A 24,811-nucleotide genomic window follows, 5' to 3' on the forward strand; every position below is an offset into this window, starting at 1 on the left:
GACTTCTGACATTCCACTTTCCTAGATGATAGGAAAGGTCTGTTCGTAGTTTGTATTGAAGTGTGCCAATACTTGTATATTAACAAGATTTTTTTTTAATAAAATTGTACAAACAAAGCCATCAGTATTTTTGATCTTCCTTTCTTGCAATCCCTTCATTGTCCATTATGCATTACAACTGAGATAATAGGCTTGTGGCAGCATCCACGTTTGCTGGTTCCTCTTCCAGAGGTGTGGAAACCTGAAAAAAAAAGAATTACAGTTTAAAGTAGAAAGCAGTATCTTTTTACCTTGCTTGAAAAAAACTAATAAATACCTGTTATCTAGAAGATTAGTTTGTCTTAATATATTTAATTTAGGCTAATTTTGGGGGATTACAGGAGTCACTAAACTTGACAGATAAGCAGCCAATACTTCATGCTGCAGGAGAAAGACAAAGCATCATGCCGGTAACATAACATACATGGCCAAATGGAAATAGGCTCAGCTCTTAGTTCAGGAAATGCTCTCAACAACATAATTTTGCAGCTTTGGAGAAAATACTATTACAGCCTCAGTGATCAAATTCAGTATTACATCATATACAGCCTTACCAGCACATGAGCACTGGTATAGCCCAAATTCCTGGCAGCGTGCAATAGCAAACCAGCAGGGACAGAGCCACTGGCAGCAACTGCCTTGAAACCCTTGCTTAGCTTCATCCTGTGGTGGTGGCGGCACTGTCACCTACATTTTGTTTTTCCTTCAGCCTCTCCTTAAGGTATTTGACACTCATTCTCTCGCTCCCAGCCATAAAGATACTTGATCACCTCAGGCACAGTAAACAGAACTCAACTCATGTCCACTTCTACCCAGCTTCCTCTCTTTCCCCCAACAGCCAGGACGGATTCATCTGTAGTTTGTACTTTTCTCTCTCCCCCAAACCACACCCAGTATATCAGGAAAAGTCAGCATAAAGAGTTTATATGGAGGAGCTTGTCTGCAGTTAAATTCTGTGAATTATTTCTTGCTCAAGACTGCATCTAGCCCTAATAGAGTAGACAAAGGAAGACGAAGTGAAATGCTGAACCCTAAGTGCTGCAGGCTGTGGTACAGAAATTGCTGTTTCAGGTGTTGATACTTCTGATGAGGGAATATGAAGGCTTAGGAATGGGGAACAAAAAGAGGCAGAGCTGTTTTGTTCAAAGCACTATCAGGTGCTTCAGGTAGGGAACAGCAAGGTTCATCCTTTCCATGTCTATTCATGTTGAGGCATAAGTCTCAAATCAAGGGGCTGGAGCTGGAATTAACTTTAAAAAAAATCAAGTAAATAACAGTTAGAATGTAATTTAACAATATGTTTTGGAAGCATGCTTCAGCTTGGCTTCCCACCCTCTTCTCTCTTGACTTCAATAGTTACATAGCACTTGAATATGCTAACCAGATCTCAACATTACCACACAATGAAATTAATAAAGCTGGGTTTATAGCTTTAAAGCAACTACACGAATTGCCTGCAGTCTTAGAGCCAGAATATAATGCTTTGAACATGCATTTTCCTTTCATTTACCTTCTCAGATTTTTTTACAAAGGGAAATTACCTGATGACTCTTCTGAGGTTCTGCTGCAGTGCCTTTTGATAGCTGCTGTACCTCTTTCTGAACTTCAGCAAATGCTTTATTTATTGTGTTAACTTTCTCAGCATTTCTAATGTTTATCTGTGAGGGAAAAAAATACACACATTGGTATTTTTAACTGAAATTCCATTGGCATATGAAATTGTACCATTTTTGTACAACTATTATACAGCCAGTGTTATATGCGTATCTTCCAAAATTGCTTTTTAGTACATATGTTTTTAAACTTGTGTTTATCTGTTACCTAATTATATCATCTAGTCATGCACTACTAATGTTCTAATAAATTGAGTATTACGTAAGCAGTTAAATTTATTCTATTGGAAAGGGAGGCCATAGTGATCCGGAAACAGAACACAGAGAAAACAAAAGCCAGGCTGTGGACAGGCCCTGCTACACCGCCCTCAGCTCCTCTCAGCTGGAGTGGAATTCCAGGAAGGGCTCCTTCCTTCATTCGTAAATGATCTTACCATTTTGAATTTCTTCCAGTAGTTTGTCTTTCAGTATCACGCTGTGCATCCCTACTTGTTCATACTGTAGGTCTGGCCAACAACATCTTACCAGATTTTTCTATGGTATTTAAAGAAACTTCTGTGGCTGTAGCAGACCAAGATGTGTATCTGGTCCCTGGACACTTCAGCCTCATGTATTAGCCCAAGCCTGCCTTCCTAAGTTATTTCAACAAAGATGCTTGCTTTCAAAGGGGAAGAGCTAAGATCTGGACATGTGCTGTGCTCTGGGGACAGTAATCTGTCGTAGAGGAGCCGGGTGGAATCATGGAGCCATCAACTCTTTCACCCCTGCAGCAAATTAAAATTCAGCTGATCTCAGCCCTTGCACCTGTTGCTTCTGAAGCACCAAGTTTGGAACAGGACTGTAGCCTGATAATGGCCCATTACATTGCAAATGTTCCAGAAGCATGCTCATACTTCTTCAGGCAACCCCAAATTTCAGGATACCTGCTGCTGTTCCAAAGGCCTCCCCTGTAATTCACCTCTCAGTAACTTACATAGGCAGAAGCAAACCATGAACTGTTAACACATATTCATTTTGCTTTCAAAGCTTCCATAATTTCAGAGCGTGTGTACATTAACAAGAATTCAATTTCTGCTAAGTGAGTAACCAAGAGAACCAACAGTAAGAAAGTAGTGGGAAGAGGCCGATGAAATAAGCCTATTCAGATTAGCAGTTTAATTCATAATAACCTGGATGGTGACTTGGAAATACGGACTCAGCTCCTAGCTCAAATCAGAGTGGATGGGACCGTGGGCAACACAATTTACAAAGAGCTTAGGTTTTCTATTGGGGCTGGTTACCATTTTCCAGCTTCACAGGAGTGCTGAGAGGATCCAGTCAGTTTTCATATCTGATATCCTCAGCTACACTGGTAGGACAATGTGCCCACGCAGCCAAGAAGGCCAATGGTATCCTGGGGTGCATTAGCAATAGTGTGGCCAGCGGGTCGAGGGAGGTTATCCTCCCCCTCTATTCTGCGCTGGTGAGGCCACATCTGGAGTACTCCGTCCAGTTCTGGGCTCCCCAGTTCAAGAAAGACAAACTACTGGAGAGAGACCAGCGGAGGGCTATGAAGACGATTAGGGGACTGGAGCATCTCTTTCTTATAAGGAAAGGCTGAGAGAGCTGGATCTCTTTAGCCTGCAGAAGAGGAGACTGAGAGGGGATCTTACCAACAATTATCTTACAAATATCTTAAGTACAGGTGTCAGGAGGATGGGGCCAGACTCTTTTCAGTGGTGCCCTGTGACAGGATAAGGGGCAACGGGCACAAACTGAAAGACAGGACGTTCCATCTGAATATGAGGAAAAACTTCTTTACTTTGAGGGTGACAGAGCACTGGAACAGGCTGCCCAGAGAGGTTGTAGAGTCTCCTTCTCTGGAGATATTCAAAACCCACCTGGACGTGATCCTGTGCAACCTGCTCTAGTTGAACCTGCTTTAGCAGGGGGGTTGGACTAGATGATCTCCAGAGGTCCCTTCTAACCCCAACCATTCTGTGATTCTGTGACTCCATAGAAAGAGGCTCTGTAGCTACCATGTATATCTATATCAAAAGTTGTTGAATAATTATAATAGGGTTTTACCTATTAAAGAATAAAGCTATTTTAACATTTTTTTCTGACAATTTTCTTATACTGCTTAATGATAAGTAAATCCCCAAAGGCTTAATGAATTAAAGAATACAGCTTCAAACACACAGAATAAAATTTTACTCCTAATAAGCTACTGACTTTCCATGAATGTGTTTTTAAACCTGTTTCTCCCTTTATTATACAGAACCCTCTAGACTAAGTAGAGATGTGACGCCAGCAATATGAAATTGTTTTGAGGCTCCCTGTTTATTTCCAAAGTTTGCTACGTTCCTGTCTGTCTACCAGATTAACTTGTCAAGTGGGTTTAGCTTCCAGGAGGAAATTTGAAAGGGCCTTTTTTTAGAGCTGCTATTTAACTCCATTTGCCCAGCAGACTGCAACTAAATCTAATGGGAACAATGAGCCACTAGCTTTCTGCTTTTATTATCAGATGCCCTTCTAGAGGCAGCAGCTGAACTCTCAGCAGATCACACAGCTCGGGCTGGAGGCAGGGCTTGAGAAGAAGATACCGTGTAATGACTTGCGGCTACCAAGAGGAAAACTCTTGCTTAGATCACCCCCATCCCTCTTTCCTTGCATCGCTCCCAGCTGCATGACCCACTCTCTCCTTCCTCTGGGCTGTGGTGCTCTCCAGACACAGAAATGGCAGAATATTATTTTTGCTTGTTTACTTCTCCATTGCTTTAGGGTGTTAAATCAGCTCACAGAAGGGTCTGCGGAGCAACCCAGCCCATCTGAGGTGTCAGAAGGGGGAAAAGAGAAGTTAAGAGTAAAACATATGGCAGTGTGTGCTCTTAGATCTGTTCGCTGCATCTCACTGACGTGGTTTTACTTGACAGCTGAGTTAAATAAACAGCTTCCAGATCAGAAAAGTCTCCATCCTTTCTGTTTCTTCCCCCCCCAAATGTTTCTCTTTGCACTCATTCACAATTAAGTTTGTTCAACTCATCAGCCCAGCAGAGAAAAATGCAAAATGCATTTTTAATTGCTTTTGCTGCTGATTTAGCAAGTTGAATCACCTCGTATGTGATGAGCTCCCGAGCCAGCATCAAGGTGAGCTGTGGGAACAGAGCCCGGAGCCCAGTAAGGGGGGCTGGGGTCGGGAACACGACCGAACGGAGCAGGCTTCCCCTTGTTGTATCTGTGCCTGGTGGTTTGGATCAAGTCATTCTGTTAAACCGTACCCTGAATTCCACCATCAGTGACGCTGCAAGCGTTGCCTAGTAAATGTGAGCTCATTAAAGAAGTGACGTCTTCAGCACCACGTTCCCCAGGACACACCGCGATGCTGTCAGATACTTTCTAAATGACCCCCCTCAAGCAGAACAGCTCGAAGTCTTCTGTGGCGGACGCCTGCAGGGGATCAGTCAAATAAACTTCCTGTGCTTCTCTTTTTGAATATGAATGACATCAACCTACAGACCACATTTTCGGGTGGAAATTGCGTACTCTGCAATTTCGTACCCAGAATACTGCCCGTAAACCAGCTCTACTCAGTCAGTCACGAGGCCTAAGCGGAGGAGAGGCCGCCGCGGCCCGGCCGGGAGCCAACCCCGCGGAAGCGGCCGGGGCCCAGGCCCTCCGCCGGGCAGCCACCACGCCGCTGCCCGGGCAAGGCCCCTCCCGCCGGCGGAGCCCCCCCGCCCCGCGGCACTCACCTGCTTCAGCCCGGAGGTGACGGGCCGCGCCTTGCCCTTGCCCTTGGCCTTGACGGCGCCGCTGCGGGCGATGCGGAAGACGCTCACCGCCTTGGCCGCCCGCGACCGGCTCTTCCCCATGGCGATGGCGATGATGGCGGCGGCGGCGGCGCGGACTGACGTCACACCCGCGCGCCGGCGAAGCCGCCAATCCCCCCACAGCGCTGTCAGGGGGCGGCGGGGCCGGCAGGGGGCGCTGCGCACACGGCTCCGGCTCCGGCTCCGGCTCCGGCTCCGCTCCCCGGCCCGGGCCCCGGCGGCAGCGCGGGGGGCAACGTCCCCGCCCCGGCGCCGGTCCCCCGCCGGCTGCCGCTGTCCCCAGACAGCTTCCAGCACGAGCTTTCTGCGCGTGCCACCTGCCGGCCGCCCGGTTACGCGCCGCCGTGCCGGCGCACGTGCCCGACAGTCCCTGAAACGCAGGGGTTTGAAAATAACTAACTGACTAATGAAGGGAATTGGAGCGCGTTGCGGGAAACCCTTCCGTCGTGTGGCCCCCGCCTGTAAAACGTCGATGTTACGACGGCCAGTTCCGCAGGGAATTGGCTTCTCCCGCTGGGAGCACGGCGGGAGGGGCGCGCAGGGGACGCGGCGGGGCTGGGCAGCGGGGCTGGCGCGGCCTTCGCTTCACTTTCGGGGGAGGGGGGGGCACCCCAGGAACAGAGGCTCATTTCCCCCCTCTTTCCGTGCCGCACAACTCGTGGCGCTTGCGGGAGGGCGGCGGGGTCACAGCTTCGCTCTCTTGGAGCCGTCCCTCGCGAGGCGGCACCGCCGCTGCCCCCCGGGCCGCCCCGCCGGGGCTGCGCTGCGCTGCGCTGCGGGGACGCTGTGCGGCGGGGGGCCGGGGGGAGACGCGGCACGGAGGGGCCGGGGCCGGGCTGCGCGGGCGCGGAGCGCCGCAGGCTCCTTATCGGCGCCCGAGCATCGGGGCGTCGCCGCCCGTCGCCTTCAAAGCGGGCGGCGGTGACGGCGCGGCCGCCTCTCCCGTCGCAGCCCGTCCCGTCCCGTCCCGGAGCGCGGAGCCATGCTGCACTGGGGATACGACGAGCACAACGGTAGGGGGGCGGCGGGCCGGGGTGGGCCGCGGCGCTCCCCGGGGGGGGGCTCCCCGCGGGGCCGTCGGGGCGGCCGCTGCCGCCGCGGCGGGGGGAGGCGCCCCCGAGGGCAGCTCCCGCAGCGGGCTCCGGCAGCTCCCGAGCCCCCGGGGACGCTGAACGAGCCGAGATGCTGTCGAGGCTCTGCAGCGTGAGACCGAGCGGATTTTTGTCTCGAAGTGATGCAAGGCTGGCTGCTGAGAGAGGTGCTTGGGGCGTGCAGCATCGCCTGCCGGAGTCGGGTCGGGGGCTGGCGCCGAGTTGGAAAAATTGGTCTGTCTCGTTCGCTGTAGGGATTTCGTTTGCTCGCCTAGTTGATCACTTGTGTGTACGTAGCGAGTATTTATTAGACGGTCACACTGAGCGGAGCTGCTGTACCGGCAGTGCCTTTGCGACTCCGGCTGTATTCTGCTTCTGTTACGCGGTGGGAAATGCTAGGTGCTAGAAACGGTTCCTCGAACGTACAACTATGCACCTAAGAGGAGATGCTTTGGGATTTCAGGTGTTTCACGGGTTCCTTAATCTTGTCGGTCTTTGAAGTGCCGAGATGTGCTCGTCAGCAAGCTCACAGACTTTCCTCTGTTTTGCATTGTAAGTCATGCAAACGCTGCTCCTGTGCGCAGACCGGCTCACAAGTCATGCGAGTAGAAATGAAAGTGCTTTTGTAAATTGGAGAGTCAGCTCTGATAAAGTAAACGGAATAACTTACGTTGCCTGTTATAACACACAGAGAAACAAAACACCTTGGTAGTAAAAGGAGAAAGCTATATATTTGCATATGCTAATGCCTATAGGAGTATGCTTCATTCATATTATTACTTGGAGTTTGGAATACTGTATGCGCAAGCACTACCTTTCCTGCCTGGTCCTTTTGTTCAGTCTTTTCTGGATGGATATACTTTTCCTGAAAAACTGGGTGGTGGTGGATCGCCGCGATGTTGCAATGATTAGGCGTGTTATCTACAGTTGTGCAGTCTATTCTACCCCTCCCCTGAAGACGTAAATTGGTCTTGTTTTTCAAATTTGTTTCTCCATATGTTTTCCAACAGTGCTGTGGACTTCACCTGCACCATCCAGATAAGAAGCCCACTTTCCCTCCCTTATCCTATCCCTCCTCCTTTGCTATTCTTAACTTCTAGGAAGGGGAGGGTAGCAGAATTTCTATCGGGGTGGCCCTGGACCTTGCCTGGGGCCCCGTTCCTCCTATAAAACTCTGTTTACTGGCTGATAACATACTTGGGGTGGAGTGTGGCTTTCTCTCTCTTCTCTTGGAGCCCTGAGCAGCTGGGGTGCATAGTTCCTCATCAGTCCATCCCCTTCCCCCTGCTTGTCCCAGGTGACTCACGGTGAGAGGCATGGATATCCAACACTCACTGCTGTTCCATAGCATCAGTTTTATTTCTCAAGCTTTTTCTCTTTTTATGCATTTATTTTATTGGTTTTGCTTGCTTCTTTTTTTGCTGAACAGCAGATGCAGGAGATTGCTCTAATTCTTGAAAAATTTTGTTGCCCTGCATGGCCTTGAATAGTTTCCCTCAGAGTAAGATTAGCTTTTGCAACTAAGGAGGTAGCAACAAAGTGAAATGAATTAAATTGGGTGCAGTCGTATATTAAAGTTGATTTCATAAAGAGTTGGAAAGATGTCTGCATTCACTCTGAGTTCTGCATTTGTTACTTGCAGTGATAAAAGCACTATTTTTTTTTTTAAACCGGGTGAAAATTCATTTGCCCCTTAGCAATAATAACCACAACATAAATCATTGTGTGCATAAAGTAGACTGTCAAATATTACACATACATGTCTGCATATATGGTATATCTATGTATAAGGACATGGTCTGACTGGTATACACAGAATTAAATGTTCTCCCCTGCTTTGATGCACATATTTCTGAAATGCAAAGAGGCATTATTTTATTTCTATGCAAACCTTGGCCTTTGCTTTCTTGCCACTGTTCTTGCCTCACAGTTTTGATGGTGCTTATGTGTGGAGGTGTAATACTGAGAACTTGAAAACTGGCTTCAGTGTGGCATCATGCATGCTTTTCTTAGCTGCTCAAGGTTCCTGTGGAGAGAGAGATGTTCTCACCCCTTCACAGAAACAGTCCCCTTAGTTAACAGGGGAATTGCCTTAGTTAAAAGACAAATTGAGAATCAATTGCCTTTAGTTTACTGTTTGCTTAATAAAATATATGAAAAATACTTACATATATTGTGTTTTACTGCAAAAATGTCTCTTGGTGTAGTTACAACTATAACACGGAGGTGTTTTATAAATAAAAAAAGGATATGAATTCCTTACACTATTTTTTCTCCCTAAGAATAATTGCATAATTTTGCTGTCTGCTTTAAAAAACAACACTTAATGTTATCCATTATGAATTTACAATTGTTTTTATTAGAGCTATTCTTATTGTAACCTACTACGCAACTGCATTACTTGCAAACCTAACTTGATGTATAAATTTAAGTATTTTGTGTATGATAAACTGGGCAATGGCTTCTCTGTAGGAATAAATGAGGATCTGATCCTGCAAAGGACAGACCATACTAAACTAATAAACTTTCTGTATATAATAGCAAACCGTCCAAAAAAGAATCCAGTTTTTCACCTGTGCCTACTCTATTTATGCAAGTGTAGAGGCTCGCTGCAACTGAACCATATCCTGAGATGTCTCCGCTAGGCTTGTTTCGAGTTAGTCTAGGCTTTTGATGAAACTCATCACCTTTAACTCTAGCTGGGTAACAAAGCACTGCTGTTAGGTGCATAGCGAGTTACATTTCCTGACAAACTCGTAACTGCCTTCCTTATGAGATCTAGTTCATGAATTGAATGTGTGCAATGCTGGCGGGTACTATAAGTAGCGATAGTCTAATCTAAAAGTGACAGCAGTGTGCATTGCATTTGGTAACTCTGTGTCCAAAATAAAGGCATGCAATCTTCAGAGCAGACCATTCAGGTTTTTGTCCTAAATCTTGGTCACAATGGCTTTGATTGTTAAGAGCTACTTGGTAATCTCCTCTAGCAAAAGAACGTTTTTCCATCAACAGGAGGGGATTTCGTAAGTTCAAAAATTGATATATTTAATCAAGTTCCTTCAGTAAATTAAAAAACTAAGGGAGGTGAATTGGTGAGTTACACTTTCCTGGGTATGTCTTAAAGTACATATCTAGAAAATTAAACTGTACATTATGTTGAGACAGAGGCATATAATTCAGGTCCAAATTCAGAAGACGTTTTCACCCTGGAGATCCCACTGGCTTGGATCTGACTGTATGACATACATTTGAGCATCTCTTCCAACTGTAATGACTTATTTTCCAACAGTCATACACAAAGTTTGCTTTGGGATGGGGTCCGTAGTAATGAATTGAGCCACAGTTTTCATAGAGCGGCAAGGGTACGGTAATTGTATTAGACTGCTGGTAGATAATCTTGTAAGGAATACCACTTGATATAACCAAGTGGTACAAAATGAGCTGAAGTCTTTTGATATTTTCCTGTATATTTTGAAAGGTCAGACTTCTGGCAGTCTTGTGTTACTGACAGATGTGTAACCACCAAAGCAAAAGATGATTTTGGTCATCCGAGCTAAGGACAAGTACAAAAGCAGGTACAATGTCTTTTTAGAACTGAAGTTTATTGTGGAATAATTAGCTAATGCAAGAATCACAGCCTTGGATCCTCTTTTTGGCACATTCATCTTATTTATGAATGCAAATCATTTATATTATTTACTGTACAATAGCTATAGTTAGTGCTGAGATGGAGCAATAGGACCAAGTAGTTAAGCACATAAATATATTTTGCCTTTCCTCAGCTTAGGAATATCCTAAGCATTAAAATTAACTAGCCAGAAGCTTTTTCTAAGCATCCTAAATCACAGCAGTTAGTTAGGTATACATGATGGAGTGGTGCTTCTTCAATTGATAAAATTGTGCATTGCATCTCTAACTACAAGGTACTAGCATCTAAACACAATTAAAATTATATCACATGCTAAACTGTATGTAATGAAAGTATTGAATAGCTTTGATGACCATTTGTGAAGTGAGAATTAAGTTTAAACATCTTTATATTTCAAACCACTAGGATTTTTATCTTCTGCCTTAGAAACTGTTTGCTTAATGAGTTTAGTTAATGAAGTCATTAACAAAAGGACTTTTTAACAAATTCAAGGCTGAAGGCCCTTGCCTTTTTTCTGCCTGAGGTTTAATTCTTAGGCTGGTCTTGACAAGCTACGCCTTCCCTCTTCCATTTTTCGGTGCTGCTCAGAGGAGAGTCAGGCTCTGCGCAGGTGGCTGTGCGAGCTGCTTCCCCACGGCGCCGTGGGACGCTTCCGTCCTGATTTACTGCTGGGGCGCTTGGGTTATTTGAGCACCTGTGAGTTTCTGAGCTTTGTTCACTTCTATTGAAGTCAAGGAGAGAAAACAATCTGACAACTTTTGATGTTAGGCTATTAATCACAGCATAATACATTTTAATCCTTTTTTTGTCATCATGTTTGTTTGAGTGCTAAGCCATCCAGAAAGACCCAAACCAACAGGCTGATTTTTAGACTGAGATCAGTTACCTTCAGTATAGGGAGTTAGGAGCTTTCCAGTGATGCAGATTTTACAAGATCAGGTTCTGATACTCATATTTAAGTTTTTCTTCTATTCAGGCTCTCTTAGTTGATTTATTATGCTTCTCACTCATGATAAGCCTGGAGGAAAAACAAGTGCTATGCTCTTTATAATCCTGAAAGATCATTAGCCCTTTTCCCTTTTTCCTTTTCCCTTACCTTATTCTCTTTTCCATCCTAAACCTTGTTTGCTGTCTTTACCTTATAGAACATATTCCCCAAGCAACTTAGTGTTCCTATTTTTCTTCTATGGCCTCTTTCTGCATTGTTTATTATTCCGATATCATTCAACAATGGCACATATATTCTTAATGAGGACTCTCTCATGTGTAGTAGATAAGAACAGACACCTCACACATCAATGAAGCTTTTCTTTCTAGTTTAGAATTACATTTGCCATTTTTCTCATGTCCATATTGTTGATTTACAGAGACAATGCTTTTCAGCTGACTTTTGGCTTACCTTGCATGGAGAGAGGAAGGTTAACTTGAGATCACTAGTATTGATTAACAGCTTCTTCAGTGTTTTAAGTTCTAGCTAACTCTGGTGAATGGTGGTGCAAGTGTGTGTCTGAAAGATTACTCTAATTTGTCAGCAGGAGGTAGTAGAAATCCAAACCTCGTGCAGGCACCACTGTCCTGAGTTTTCCTGTTCTTTGCTGATTTTGTTAGCGCTATACTAGTGTGTGTATGTGTGTGCAGACTTTATGGTTAAAGGGTGACACTCTGTCTTGTGTTGTGACAGCTAGTTTGCAGGGTTGATGGGTTGGGAGGAGGTGATCAGTTGTGCAGCAATGCTTAGGTTACAGGCACTGCCATCAGGCCCCAGGAGAGCCCACGCACCACTCAGCCTTTTTATAATTTTTGACATCTCCCCATCTCATTCAGCTTAGTCGGTAGAAGATGTTTTCTTAGGTCTTTTGGAGCCAATGACTAAGGTATAAAAAATACTTAAAGCAGGTATTTTGGGTAGATAAGAGGTAATCCTTAAAGACATAATGAGACATTATTTTAGGCAAAAATGGCATGTCAAATATTTATTGGGGCATAGTGCCTGTTGGATACAGGATGCTTGATTTGAAGGAGCATTCGTTGGATATGTCTTGTGCATAGTTGAGTCTTAACTGTGAATAATTAAATATCTACCTACTGCATATGGCCTTGTTCAAAATCCAGATACAGTTAGATACACCATGCAAGGTAGATAAAGGAGTCCTGAGAGCTGCTGGTGCAATGTGGTGCAGCAAAAGTAGCTGAAAATTTTGATCTGTGTTTTTCTGATGCACCCTTTTTGAATTTAAAAGATGCAAACAAGAACAATTCAAGGAGAGTCTTCTTTCATATGAAGCAGGGCACTGTCATCATTTCAGACTTCTCGTCCAATGTGTTGCAGGGCCTGCCCACTGGAAGGAGGTTTTTCCTGTCGCTAATGGAGACCGTCAGTCACCCATTGACATCAAAACTGAGGAAACCAAGTATGATCCCTCTCTCCGTCCTCTAAATCCCAATTACGATCCGGCTTCTGCTAAAATCATCCTTAACAACGGGCACTCCACCAGTGTTGAGTTTGATGACACCGTGAACAAATCAGGTTTGTTCCTTTCCTGTTGCACTGTGTCTTTTTCCACCGTTTCCTGAATAGAGTGCATACAGCCTGAGCATGTCTCACTGCCGGGTGTGAACTCCTCATAAACAGTAAGGCTTTGCTCCTCCAGATCAGACATTCCTTTCTTCCCTGTCTTTCACCATGATACAATGTGGGAACATATTTGGACATGAGTTTGAGGTTGTATTTCTCAGAAAGTGATAGGATTCCCTTTTCACAGGGATGGTTTGATCCACCCCAACCAGCTAGATAGCGCCAGCCCCCCTGTTTGAACAGTGTTGTGTACAATTTTTCAAATGCTGCTCTCTCTCACTGCAGATGAATCCTTTGTGTCTCATTACAGGTTCATTCCAACTGAATCGCTCAAGTCTCTTATCTGACTTTAGCTGCAGGTTTGGTTATATATATTTTTCCCTTTCACAATCCATACTTGGACTTCTTGCATCAGCAAAGAGCCAATACACAACAAATGAAATATATCCCAAGTGATCCCTTTTCTTCTCTGACAAGTGTTACTGCCCCAGTCTTTTCTAGGAGTATGTAGCTTCCCATTTTGCAAGCAATAATTCTTATTCAGAAGTTCTCTGGTTTACCATAGTCTTCGTAATGTTAGTGATTTCATCTTTAAAACCTTCTCTTGGGTGGTAGGCAAGCTAGCACACCTCCCCTTGAAACTGTAGGAGTGCAGTTTCTACGAGCAATAAAACCCTCTTGTGGTTGCATGAGGCTTAGCTGAGGATCCAAGCCCATATGGTGCATTCACAAGGGTCAAAGCCAAAGGGGGACTAATTTGTGATCGTCCCATCCATTAGTCCCAAGGAACTATTGGCTTATAGTGGCAACAGGGAGAGACCTAGATGGAGACAACATCATACTTTGCTTTCCTGGACAGTCTTAGTTTAATTCTTAAATTTCCTGTTGATACAAGCAACACTGGATGTTGCCTGAAAGCCATCAGCTGACCGTCAGTGATCTGGTCTGACCCTGTCTGTGTCAGATGCCATGGGACTTCCCAGAATTAATCTCTGCTTCAAGCCTAGTAGGCGCTGGTGAACAAAAGCACATCTATTAGAAAAACATACAATCTTGATTTCAAAATTTCCAGCGATGACGAACCTACCACAGCCTTTGGTAAGTTGTTCTAATTGTTAATTACCCTCACAATTAAAAAACTCAAAATCACACTTTATTTCTGGTGTGAGTTAGATCAACTCAGCCTTTAAGCGCCTTTTTTTTTAAAAAAAAAAAAGGTAATAAATATGAATATGAATACACCAATAACGTCTTCCACTTTCGAACTCCATCCATGAAATGACAGGGCCTGAACATACTATTTCTGTAGGCGTACAATGGTACCGAAGCAGTGGTAATGTGATCCTCTTCTTACTGCTTTCCTCAGACCATGTATCCAAGGATATAGTTCATGTCACGGCAAAGCACTGACAGATGTTGATCAGATAATTAACAAATGTAATCCCCAGTCTCCTTCAGGAGACTATGTATCTTCCATGTATGGACTGGATTCTTCAGTCCACATACATGGCTTTATATTTTGGCTATTATCATGCCTTATTTATCAAAGAATTCAAATCCTTCTGTATCCATAAACTGAGTTATTCACTATTTTCCCTAATACTTGTCACTGACAAACTTTATCAGTAATGTTTTTGTTTTCTTTCAGGTCATTGATCAAAAAATACTGAATTTTCTAGGGCCAAAATTTGGCCTCTGGGGCACCCCTGTGAAGTAAGCACTCCTGCCATGTGGTGGTTTTATGAAAAAAAAAAAATCAAATTAATTGGTACTAAATACATTAGCAGCTTTTAATACATTATTAACTGACTTCCATATGAACTATTTCTTCACTTTGGTCAGCATTGAAACTGGGCTGTCAAGTCTGTAACTGTTTGTGTAATTCTGTTTATCTCTTTGGTACCACATTAGCTCCATTCTCTGAAATTGGTCTACTGATGTTTCAAAGATGTCATCTTCCAACTCTTTTCAAACTTTGAGATACTGATATTTGCCTTAAATCGCTTCTGACTAACCTCTTCCTTAATTGCTGCTGGAATGGAAGGGTTTTACCATCACTGTATGATGTGATACAAATACATCATCAGGCCATTTTCCACATTTTTCAGCAGAAATAATTCATTGAATGCTGGTGTATTTCTACGTAATTGTTTTCCCTCAGCCAGTTAGAACACCAATCTGTACACATTTCTAGGATCATTTACCTCCAAGTTTTCAGTCCTTGAAAGAAGGAGTTTGTTTTAGGAGTGCCGCTTCCCCATCCCCTTTGTTCACTAGGTTTATAGGCCCTGCAAAAGCGTGGTTTTGAGTTGAAATTTTAAGGAGGTCAAATATTTTTCCCCACAGATAAACAGTTCCGGTTCCTTTTCATTAGCCAGGCTACTTGTGTTAGCAGATAGGCAACTAAAGAAATTCTTCTTTTATCTTTATTTGGTAGTATTTTGTTCCTAACAAAGTTTAGGTTTTGGACTAAACCTAGCAGAGAGAAAAAATGACTATTGTCCTCCCCGGTGCTCTTAATTTAAAAACCATCTGGTTAAAGCTCCCATCCTTTCCCCTTGAAATCTCTATAATGAGCCAGTAAACCAGCCCAGAGCAATTCCCAAACCCTCAGAGGAGATATGGAGGCAGGAGAGTGGGGTTATTTGTTTTGCGGTGAATAAGGAAACTTTCTGAGTGTGATCCACATTGAAGTCTCTGTGCAGAGATGTTTTGGTTCCGACTGATTAGCAAAAGACGAGCACTTGCAAAAGCAAAATAATGAACAGCCCACCCATATGCGTGTGAAGTTGAAATAAATGGCTAATTAAGTGTCAGTAATATTGCAGTTGTACAATGCATATGTAGGGTTGGCTTGATTTTTTTTATGTTAATATATGCTCCTTTTTCTCAGACTTCAATCTGATGTAACTGGATCTAGCTGCAAATGAAGGGAAGAGCCTTGAAAATTTTTTTAAGCTCCCGCTACTTTCCTCCAAATTTCAGAGAGGAGAAGAAATTCTGTTCACATTATATTTTTCTGATCCTCCCCTTTATTCATAAAACCTATATTTTAAGCTTAATTTCTCAGTGATTCTTTTAAATACATTCAAGAGAGGAAACCACTTGCAAACCATCTTCTGAGAAATCTCCAGCCCGTAACAAGACAGACCTGGTGATAACAACATACCCCTTAGTGGGCCAACCCACTAATCTACACATAAATGCAATTTTGAAAGTCGTATCCTGGACAAGTGGGGGTTTCTGTAGGACTTCAAAGAAATGGGAAGCCATCTGAGACAGCTTTTGAGAAAGAGTAGGGGACTGTCCGAAGACTGAAGTCTGGTGTGAGGTTAGAGGATGTGGGTAGCAGCTCCTGTTCCTGCAGTGAAGCCTTTTCCTCTGCTTGGGTTTCCAGTGCTGACCGGGGGGCCGCTCAGCGGGACCTACAGGCTGCGCCAGATTCACTTCCATTGGGGGTCCAATGACGAAGCCGGCTCCGAGCACGCGGTGGATGGGATGAAGTACGCGGCAGAGGTAAGGCTTTACATGGAGTCATCCGTACCTCTAAGCTTGTGACTAGTTTTCCATTGTAAGAATAATGTTGCCCCTCCTCTGCCCGCTTTGCATTCTCTCCACACGTTATCGAAAGACAAGCGGTCTTCCTGCAGTGTTGTATGTTTGGTCCTTTCTCAAAGGAGAACCTATTTGAAAGCTTTGGAGAGATTAAAAAAGGAGTACAGAAGACAAGAGCTTGATAAGAGCAAGATTTAGTGTTCAAGAGTTATTTTAAACTTTGTCTTTCACTGTCTCTTCCTTGGAGAATATTTTCAAGGTCAGCTTCAGTTACAAACCACAGAATTATTTGATTTGGGGCCTGTGCAGTCTAAAGTTTATGCAAGACTTAGGAGTGTTGCATTTAGCAATGTGATGGCTATGACTTTGAGAACTGCACCTTAATACCGGTGAGGTGCCTGCTGTCTGTGGAGGTACTGTGTTTCAGTGGAGGCAGCGTGCCACAGGGAGAAATGCACCGTCTGCTCTGGCATGGAGAGTTTGCTCCTGCTCTGTCTCTTTCCGTGCATTTGAGTAGTCTACAGTAAAAATATGCAGTATCCGATTCCTCTTTGCAAATGGAAGTAACGTGGACTGTTTTGATGAGACTGAGATCTTTAACAACACATAGTTCAGACAGTGGAAGAGTTTTCTGGGGTTAAAAAGAAGTAAAGAGTATAAAAATAAACGGTAATGGACAAATAAGAGACATAATACTAAAGAAGAAAAAAAAATGAAATGTATGCACAGTGGTGTGATCAGATTTTACTGGAAATGCTATAAGAGATAGTGGTCAGAAAAAAAAAAATCAGTTTTCTAACACTAATGGGGAAAAGTGACATTTGCAGTGTTTAAAGGCTTATGTTTTCCACAGGAACCAGGTGAGATGGAATATAAAGAATTAATAGAGGTGCTTTAAAACCATTAAATACCAAAACCAAATTTCTAGCTGAGAAAATATATATATGTTTCCCATCTAAGAAACCAAATGGAAGGAGAAAATATCTCCGAATTTCTAGCCAGTCTAAAAACCTTTCCGTTACCTGTTGGTTGGGTAACCCTCTACAAGAAGCTCTCTAGATGTCACTTTGGCTTTGGGATAAGAAACCCAGAATTCAGATCAAGGCTTCTGAGCACTGTTCACACAAAAGCAAATACCTCAGAAGGAGACATGAAGATGATTTCAGTGCTCACCTTCATAAGGAAGACGTTTAAGATTTCAAGAAAAAGCATCGACTGAGTCGAAGAAATAAGTAGTGTACAGGTAAAGAAGACTGCAAGGTTCAGCCCCCTAAGCCCACCGGGAAGCAGAAGGGATCCATGGCTGCATTCTTTGTGACAACGTATGGTCTGATCAAGGTCTCTTCACAAGCTGCAGTGACAGAGCGGTGGTAAGACGGGATATATTCCTTAAAGAGAAGTCACAAGCCGTTGAGAATGGGGCTGTACCCAAAAGTGTTTCACAGCTCTGTTTGTTTGGGGGTTTTGGTTTTTAGGGGGGTTGGTTTGGGGTTTTTTGGCAAAGCTATGAGGGAGTGGGAGTGGGCTTTATTTAGTTGCGGGAGTTTTGCTTTTTGTTCTTTGTTCATTTTTTGCTCTTTTTAAAATCCACAATAAAAGTCAATTCTGACTGAGAGTATCTGTTTCCTTTCTGTGTATGTAAAAATGCAATTGTTTAAAAGTTGTTCAATATAGCTTTTGTGAACTTACAATAGTGAGTGATGCAGGCACTATGAGCTCCAGGATACTAATGCACCAGAGAATGGTTTAGTGGACTGTGTTCTCCTCCCGGTTTAATTTATAATATTTTTAGCAACTTTCCTTCAAGGATCTCTGAAGCTGTGAGCCAGCATCTGTTTCATCGTGAGCATACATGTATTATTATTGATTTCAGTGGGATTCCTTACTTGCTGGAAGTCACGTTTCAGCACTTTAGAGTCCAAATGCTTAACATTAATTACACCGTGTAACACCAAGTAACAGCTCTGTTTTACAGATATGGAAAATTAAAACTCATAGAGGTTAGGCAAGGATTGAGATTTAGAATCAAAATCTTCACACTTGTAGGTCCCTATTTCAATCATGCAGCTATGTTGCTCCCCATAAAAAGCCTTTAAAGATAAGTTCCAGCTTTCCTAAATTGCTCTTACTTTAGAGGTCTTGAAGTTCTGTATTCCAAAAACAAGCCTTTTTTTTCAAGGGTTCATCCCAGTTTGTCATTCAGTGGAGCTGCTTTTCAGCACTCCTACAGAATAAAGTTCAAAGTCTGAAAAGATGGTCACCAATTTTAGAAAAGCCAATCCTATGCCCTACTTCTGAGCCTCTTTTTCCTTATCTTAAAACTATGGGTAGTAAGATTTACTAATCCACTGAGGACTTGTGAGAGTAATTAATGTTTGTGAAGTACTTAGTCTTAAGCTCTGTGTGAGTGTTTGTGCTCTCTCCAATTTGGGAGTCGGACCGTTGCTCAAGGCTGGAATGTCCTGGCGCTTCCCAGGAACCAGGAGCTCCCGCCGGGAGCATGGCCAGGATTTAGAAAACCTGGCGTAGCAGAAGGGACTGAGGTGGTGTGGGGGTAGACATCACAGGCTTTCCCCACCTGGCTAGGTGGTGTCTTTAAGGTGCTTAAGCAACTACCACAGGACAGTTCCAGAAAAATGCATGCTGGAAATGCAAACGCTCAAACCTGAGATAATCAAGCTGCTTGTAAGTGCCTAACTACTGGTAATCATAGAAAATGATGTTTGGAAAGTATCAAAAATGAAATTTTGATGTTCAGCTTAAACTAAACAAGGGAAAGGGGTCACTGCAAGTTTAGTGTGTGTTTCTCTGCCTGTTTTCTAGCTATTCCTGTGGCTGATTAATGTTACTGAAAGCTTGATTAAGGAAAAAGAGGAGCAACTAATAACATTCTCATGATTTTCAATCACTTTTCAAAATCAGCTGTACTAAAAATGGATTTAAAAGCTGTAGTTATATAACCATAGGATATCTTGTCTTAGCTTCTCTGTTCAAAATCTGGGGACCCGACAGCAGTTTGCCAGGCACTGCAGTGTGCCAATTGCTGCTAAATTTTGAATAATCCCAGCCACTGGAAATGCTTTGTGCCATTTGTGTGAACTATATATTTACCAATTTCAAAAAATAATTGCATTTAGAAAACTGAATGGCTCTGAATACAGAAGAGTGAAGTAGAGTGTCAAAACCAGTAAAGTTGTAATATTAATTTGTGACCATTTGAGTTCAGCGGGAGTTGATGCTGTCTGTGTCTCTTGCTTTTCAGCTTCACGTGGTCCACTGGAACTCAGAAAAGTATTCCAGTTTTGTTGAGGCAGCTCGTCAGTCAGATGGATTAGCAGTCATGGCTGTATTTCTGAAGGTAAGAAAAAAATGTCTCGGCCCTCCTAATAAATCTGCATTATAAACCCAAAGGGATAATGGCGACAGTATAATTATTGCAAAAGACATAATTGTTTTATGTGGGCATTAAATTATACTGTTTCCTTCATACTGCTTACTTTCCAATATAGAAAGCTGTGCTTGCTTGAAGGTTAAAAATACCAGATTAATAGATTTTTCAAGACAGCAAGGCTCTTCAGTTTGCCTAGTCTGCAATCCTGTACAACATAAGATGTGGAACTTAATTCAGCTGCCTCTATATGGATCCGATAACTTGTGCTTGACTAACAACGGCAATTTGATTTGTTTTGAATGCTTCTTTAATGGTTTGTTTCTGAGTTTCTTCTGAAAAATGAAAAAGGAAAACCCAGAATCTGGAGAATTTCCTTGCAATTGTTATATACCTCTTTGCCTCCTGCACCAATTCTAAGATGAAATTCAACTCTTGCAACAGCTTCATTGACTTCTGTATGCGGAAGCAGATGGAGAATTCACAAAATCCATGACAAAGGATAAGGCTTTGGTCAAATCTGTGGTTTCTGCTTGGCTGCCACAGCTTCCTGGGCACAGCTAGTGCTGGTGCTGGCGCAGTCTGTGAGCCATTACATGCAGCAGTTGCAAAGAACTGCTTCAGTAATTCTGTCTTTCCAGTTTACATTATAATTATTTAAGGCAAGTTTCACTGGATTTCTTAGCACACAGATTCCGCTTGGGATACTTAACAATGATGTTTTCACTGTTATAAGCAATTTAAATTTCACTTAAGTAAAGCTATATAAAATAGTTTCAGTATTCATTTACTTTTTGATCATTTATTTTTGATATTTTTCTCTGGAGCTCAATTATTTCTTTCTTTTCTCTGGTGTTAATAGAATGGTGAATGCAACCCTCAGCTGAAGAAGATTACTGACCGCTTGGACACCATCAGAATCAAGGTGAACAAATGCTTCTAAAAGAATACTAATACTGGTGGTTGCTTTTGTTGTTTTGGTTTTTTTGGTAACCTGGCTGCTACTTCCTTCACCTTCATGTTCCCTAGTTTCATAGCTATCCATATCTAACTCTTGATTTGGGACAGTTTAGGAGCATTCTTGTTAGGAAAGTTAAAAAGTGAGTGTCACAAATGCAGGTTTGTGAATCCTGCTGATTATGTTAATTTATTGTGAGTGAGTGAGTTTACACAGTTTGATTTAGTAGCAGTTTAGAAGTTACTTGTAGCAAATCACAGGGTTTGATTGTAATATTTTAATAGTACTCAGTCATCAGTGATTAACAAAGTGATTAGACAAAATTGATCAAAACAGTGACTTAGTTACAGGTTCGAAGATGGCAAGGTTCACTCTATTACTACATGAAAGTGCATAAAGGAAAATTAAGTTACACTGAGTCGGAATGATTCGCAGAGAGATTGTGTATGCAGGGAATAAGGAGGACCCTCCCGTTGAGTCATGAGGTTCAGAATAGACGCCCCTTGCTTTCCAAACTCCTTTTCAGAGAGGAGTCTAGGTGCGGCTAGGTCCACTCTTAGTCTCAGACTTGGTCAACGGTTTATGTGAATAAGGATAATGTGTGTGTGTGTATTTATATCTAGTACATGGAAGAAGTGCACAAAAGAAAATTAGGTTACACTCGAGTGAGAGAGATCATGAATGCAGGGGATAAGGAGGACCCTCCCGTTGAGTCATGAGGTTCAGAATAGACCCCCCTGCTTTCTAAACTCCTTTTCAGAGAGGAGTCTAGGTGCAGCTGGGTTCACTCTTAGTCCCAGACTTGGTCAACAGTTTATAGGAATAAGGATAATGCAGCAGTATAAGACTCACTTTGAAATTAAATCATACGTCTACAGACTACTTAAACTGATTCATACATGCATATACACAGACATGAATACATACATATATATATGTGTGTGTATAAAAAAAAGGTATACCTGTTAAAAACTCCCCTCAAGTTCAGTGAAATATTCACGTCAAATGTCCTGGCATCTCTCAACGGGCGAGGGTTGAGCCTCAAGGAATGAAGGGTTTCAGCCCAGGCTCCACTGTCGGCCTTTGGCAATGGACCTCCAATTTCTGCAAACTTTCAGAGTTTGCTGGCTCTGAGAGGAGTCCCACTCAGAGGGAGATGCTGGTGCAGCCCACGGCAGTCCAGGAGAGCTCCAAGGGCCTCACTTAGGACTGCTGTTTATAGGCTCGTGAGATGCTTGGCTTTAGTCATTGTAAATCTCCATCCCAGCCACAATCCAGGTCAGTAATTACTGCTCTGTTTCAGAGCTGTCAGGGGTAACTGGTTGTTCTCACTCCCCGCATCAACCATGTAGGAGTTTCTGGTACAATTAAGGGGCACCTAACTGACCAACTCACTAGCCAAGGTCGCGGTCTGGCAGGAATTCCTGAGGTCGTGAAGCGGTTGAAGAGAGAAAAGGCGGCGGTGGGGGCGGGGGGGGATGCACCACCGCAGTCCACCCCGTGACTAAGTCAATCCATCTCACCCACAGAGTGGCGGTGTGGTTGCCCCTTGCCTCAGTGCCTATAAACAGATTAATGCCATATTCCAATTGTAATTTTGAGGGAAATTTTTGGTTGGTTTACTCAATTATCAAATTTTGGTTAAATGTGGTTAAACAGTTTTTTATATGCCAGGAGGTTTTGGCAACAATGTCAGCTGTCTAGCTATTCTCCATACTCTAACATATAGAACTATATTCAACAGCAAACATAATACAGTAAAAATGAGTAAGATTGCAATAGGATGCAATAGTCAATTCAGAATTCCTGTTGCAGTTGGTGACCATCTGAATAAGGTATCCCACCAGTGATGTTCCCCACCTTTTTTCACTTGTTCTAGAAGATGATGTATCTTTTCTGTGTCATGACGGATGGTAATCACAGTTTTTTGTCCATTGTTCTGAGTTGTTTTCAGCAGTTGATTCAGGTCACTATGTTGCAACAGTTTTCTCACCAATGTGAGATTCATTCCAGTGGGGGTAGGTGATAGATCTTGATATGGCATATAGTTAGACTGTAACAATTGGTGGGTTGTAACAGGAGCTGAGTAGTTAAATTCAGATCCTATGATTTTAATAAAATTACAAATACAGGTATTTGACTGATTGTATATATCTATAGTGGTGTTATCTACAAATACAGAGTTACAAAGGGTTCTCATACAAATGCATCCATGTCCAACATATATAAGTACAGTTTCAGGGATTTCATTGGGATGTATTTCAAAATGACAAACACTTTGTTCAGTGTGGAGACAAACGTCTTGGGCCTTAACGGTGTTACTTTCACAAATAAATCCCTGTTGTTCTTGTACAACACATGCATTGTCATCAATAGTTTGCCATTTATTCCCATTTTCTTGGGCCCATATTCTATGTTTTAATGGATAGAGTACAGTTCCATTATGGTTTAACCCCAGCGCAATGATTGGGTATATGATGTATACGAAGCATTGCGTATTGTTAATACAAAAGCTGTGGCTTTACTGTCGGTAGGGTTATAGGTAAAATTGATTAGATGCCACCAGGACTGGAAGTCTCTTTCAAATTGAGTTGCATTATCCCAGATTACATTTCGAATTTCAGTGGGCAAGGTGCCCTCATCACCTTCTCTTAAAATTGTCGTTACAGTAGATCGTGTCCACCATTGGGCTTGAATACAACTGAGAGCAAGAGAGAGACTAGTTTGAGCTGTGCCTAGTGCGTCCGTGATTAGTTGGTGGTCTTTTCCATTGATTCTTTCCCACTTAGGTAGTATGTCAGCTGCAAGCCATTGACTAGTTCCCAATGCTGACAGAGAAGACTATAAGGGGTGTTCTCATTTGTTCAAATCACTTGTTGTGCTTAATTTATTTATGAGTATTTCAGCATCTATACTGTTCAGGACTCCCAATCCTGTCCCTGTGACACCGGTTACATCTCTCTTTGCTCGCTTTGGGGAGGTGAGAGTTTGGCCATGTAACCATGCTAACCATCCTGTATAGGATGTATTTAGGAATGGTGAGCAGGTAGGTTTAATTGTAGAGATGTTAACCTGCATTGACAGTTCCACTCATTTGAGGGACCATGATGGGTTAAATAATATTCGCTGTTGTCCAGTATTTTTGATCATATGTGGTCCAATTTCAGAAATTTGTGGGGATAGGGTTTTCTTATCCATTACAATTGAGACGGATGTTACTGTACTAGGCTCAGTAATGTCTATTTTAAATTTAAAGGATAGTCCCATGCTATGGTGAGCCCAGAGGCAGACTGTGAGAACAGGTCGTACTAAGGTAAAATTGTACCAACAGTCCAATCTTTCAGAGGCACAGAGTTTCGTATCTTTTTCTATTGGGTCTGATGTGATATTGTACACAGAAATCTGAGATGCCTTCTCATGAGCAGACCCATTGATCATTCGGCATCCTATTTTAATTTCTTTCCCTGTCATTCCACGAAGTTGAGGAACTTTACCATCAGCTTCATCTTTGTCCCAGCTCCATTCATTTTCCAAGTATACCTCAGTTCCGTGCATGACCACAATAGAAAGGTTTAAATTTCCCGTACTAGGGTGTATTCCCATACTCCCGGTATAGAATCATAGAATCATAGAATGCTTTGGGTTGGAAGGGACCTTTAGAGGTCATCTAGCCCAACCCCCCTGCAGTGAGCAGGGACAGCTTTAACCAGATCAGGTTGCTCAGAGCCCCAGCCAACCTGACCTTCAATGTTGCCAGGGATGGGGCCTCCACTACCTCTCTGGGCAACCTGTTCCAGTGCTTCACCACCCTCATTGTAAAAAACTTCTTTCTAATGTCTAGTCTAAATCTATTCTTCTTTAGTTTAAATCCATTATTCCTTGTCCTGTCACAACAGGCCTTATTAAAAAGATTCTCCCTATCTTTCCTGTAGGCCCCCTTTAAGTATTGGAAGGTCTCAATAAGGTCTCCTCGCAGCCTTCTCTTCTCCAGGCTGAACAATCCCAACTCTCTCAGCCTGGCCTCGTAGGAGAGGTGCTCCAGCCCTCGGATCATTTTGGTGGCCCTCTTCTGGTCCCGCTCCAACAGGTCCATGTCCTTCTTGTGCTGAGGGCCCCAGAGCTGGACGCAGT

The 24,811-nt window shown here is 43.1% G+C and overlaps 2 protein-coding genes and 1 pseudogene across 3 annotated transcripts in view; 1 reads left to right on the plus strand and 2 right to left on the minus strand.

Moving 5' to 3' along the window:
- Nucleotides 1-78: 78 nt before the first annotated feature.
- Nucleotides 79-5,506, minus strand: RBIS (ribosomal biogenesis factor). The gene is made up of 3 exons (XM_075706143.1): nucleotides 5,387-5,506; nucleotides 1,581-1,697; nucleotides 79-241 (listed from the first exon to the last, which is right to left on the minus strand). The coding sequence occupies exons 1-3, from the start codon at nucleotides 5,504-5,506 to the stop codon at nucleotides 173-175; spliced, it is 306 nt and encodes a 101-aa protein (XP_075562258.1). The 3' UTR covers nucleotides 79-172.
- Nucleotides 5,507-6,401: 895 nt separating this feature from the next.
- LOC104024718 (carbonic anhydrase 13) overlaps nucleotides 6,402-24,811 on the plus strand; it is a 29,302-nt gene continuing 10,892 nt past the window's right edge. Inside the window, exons 1-5 of one of the 2 annotated variants that reach the window (XM_075706504.1) lie at nucleotides 6,402-6,477; nucleotides 12,534-12,731; nucleotides 16,177-16,295; nucleotides 19,597-19,692; nucleotides 20,585-20,647. In XM_075706504.1, the coding sequence (XP_075562619.1) occupies nucleotides 6,447-6,477; nucleotides 12,534-12,731; nucleotides 16,177-16,295; nucleotides 19,597-19,692; nucleotides 20,585-20,647 (507 nt within the window). In that variant the 5' untranslated portion in view covers nucleotides 6,402-6,446. The remainder of the gene's footprint in view (nucleotides 6,478-12,533; nucleotides 12,732-16,176; nucleotides 16,296-19,596; nucleotides 19,693-20,584; nucleotides 20,648-24,811) is intronic. The other variant, XM_075706505.1, reaches the window with a different exon arrangement.
- LOC142593055 (uncharacterized) lies at nucleotides 22,344-24,283 on the minus strand (annotated as a pseudogene).

The sequence above is a fragment of the Pelecanus crispus genome, chromosome 2, assembly GCF_030463565.1.
Source record: "Pelecanus crispus isolate bPelCri1 chromosome 2, bPelCri1.pri, whole genome shotgun sequence".
In the NCBI taxonomy this organism is placed as follows: Eukaryota; Metazoa; Chordata; class Aves; order Pelecaniformes; family Pelecanidae; genus Pelecanus; species Pelecanus crispus.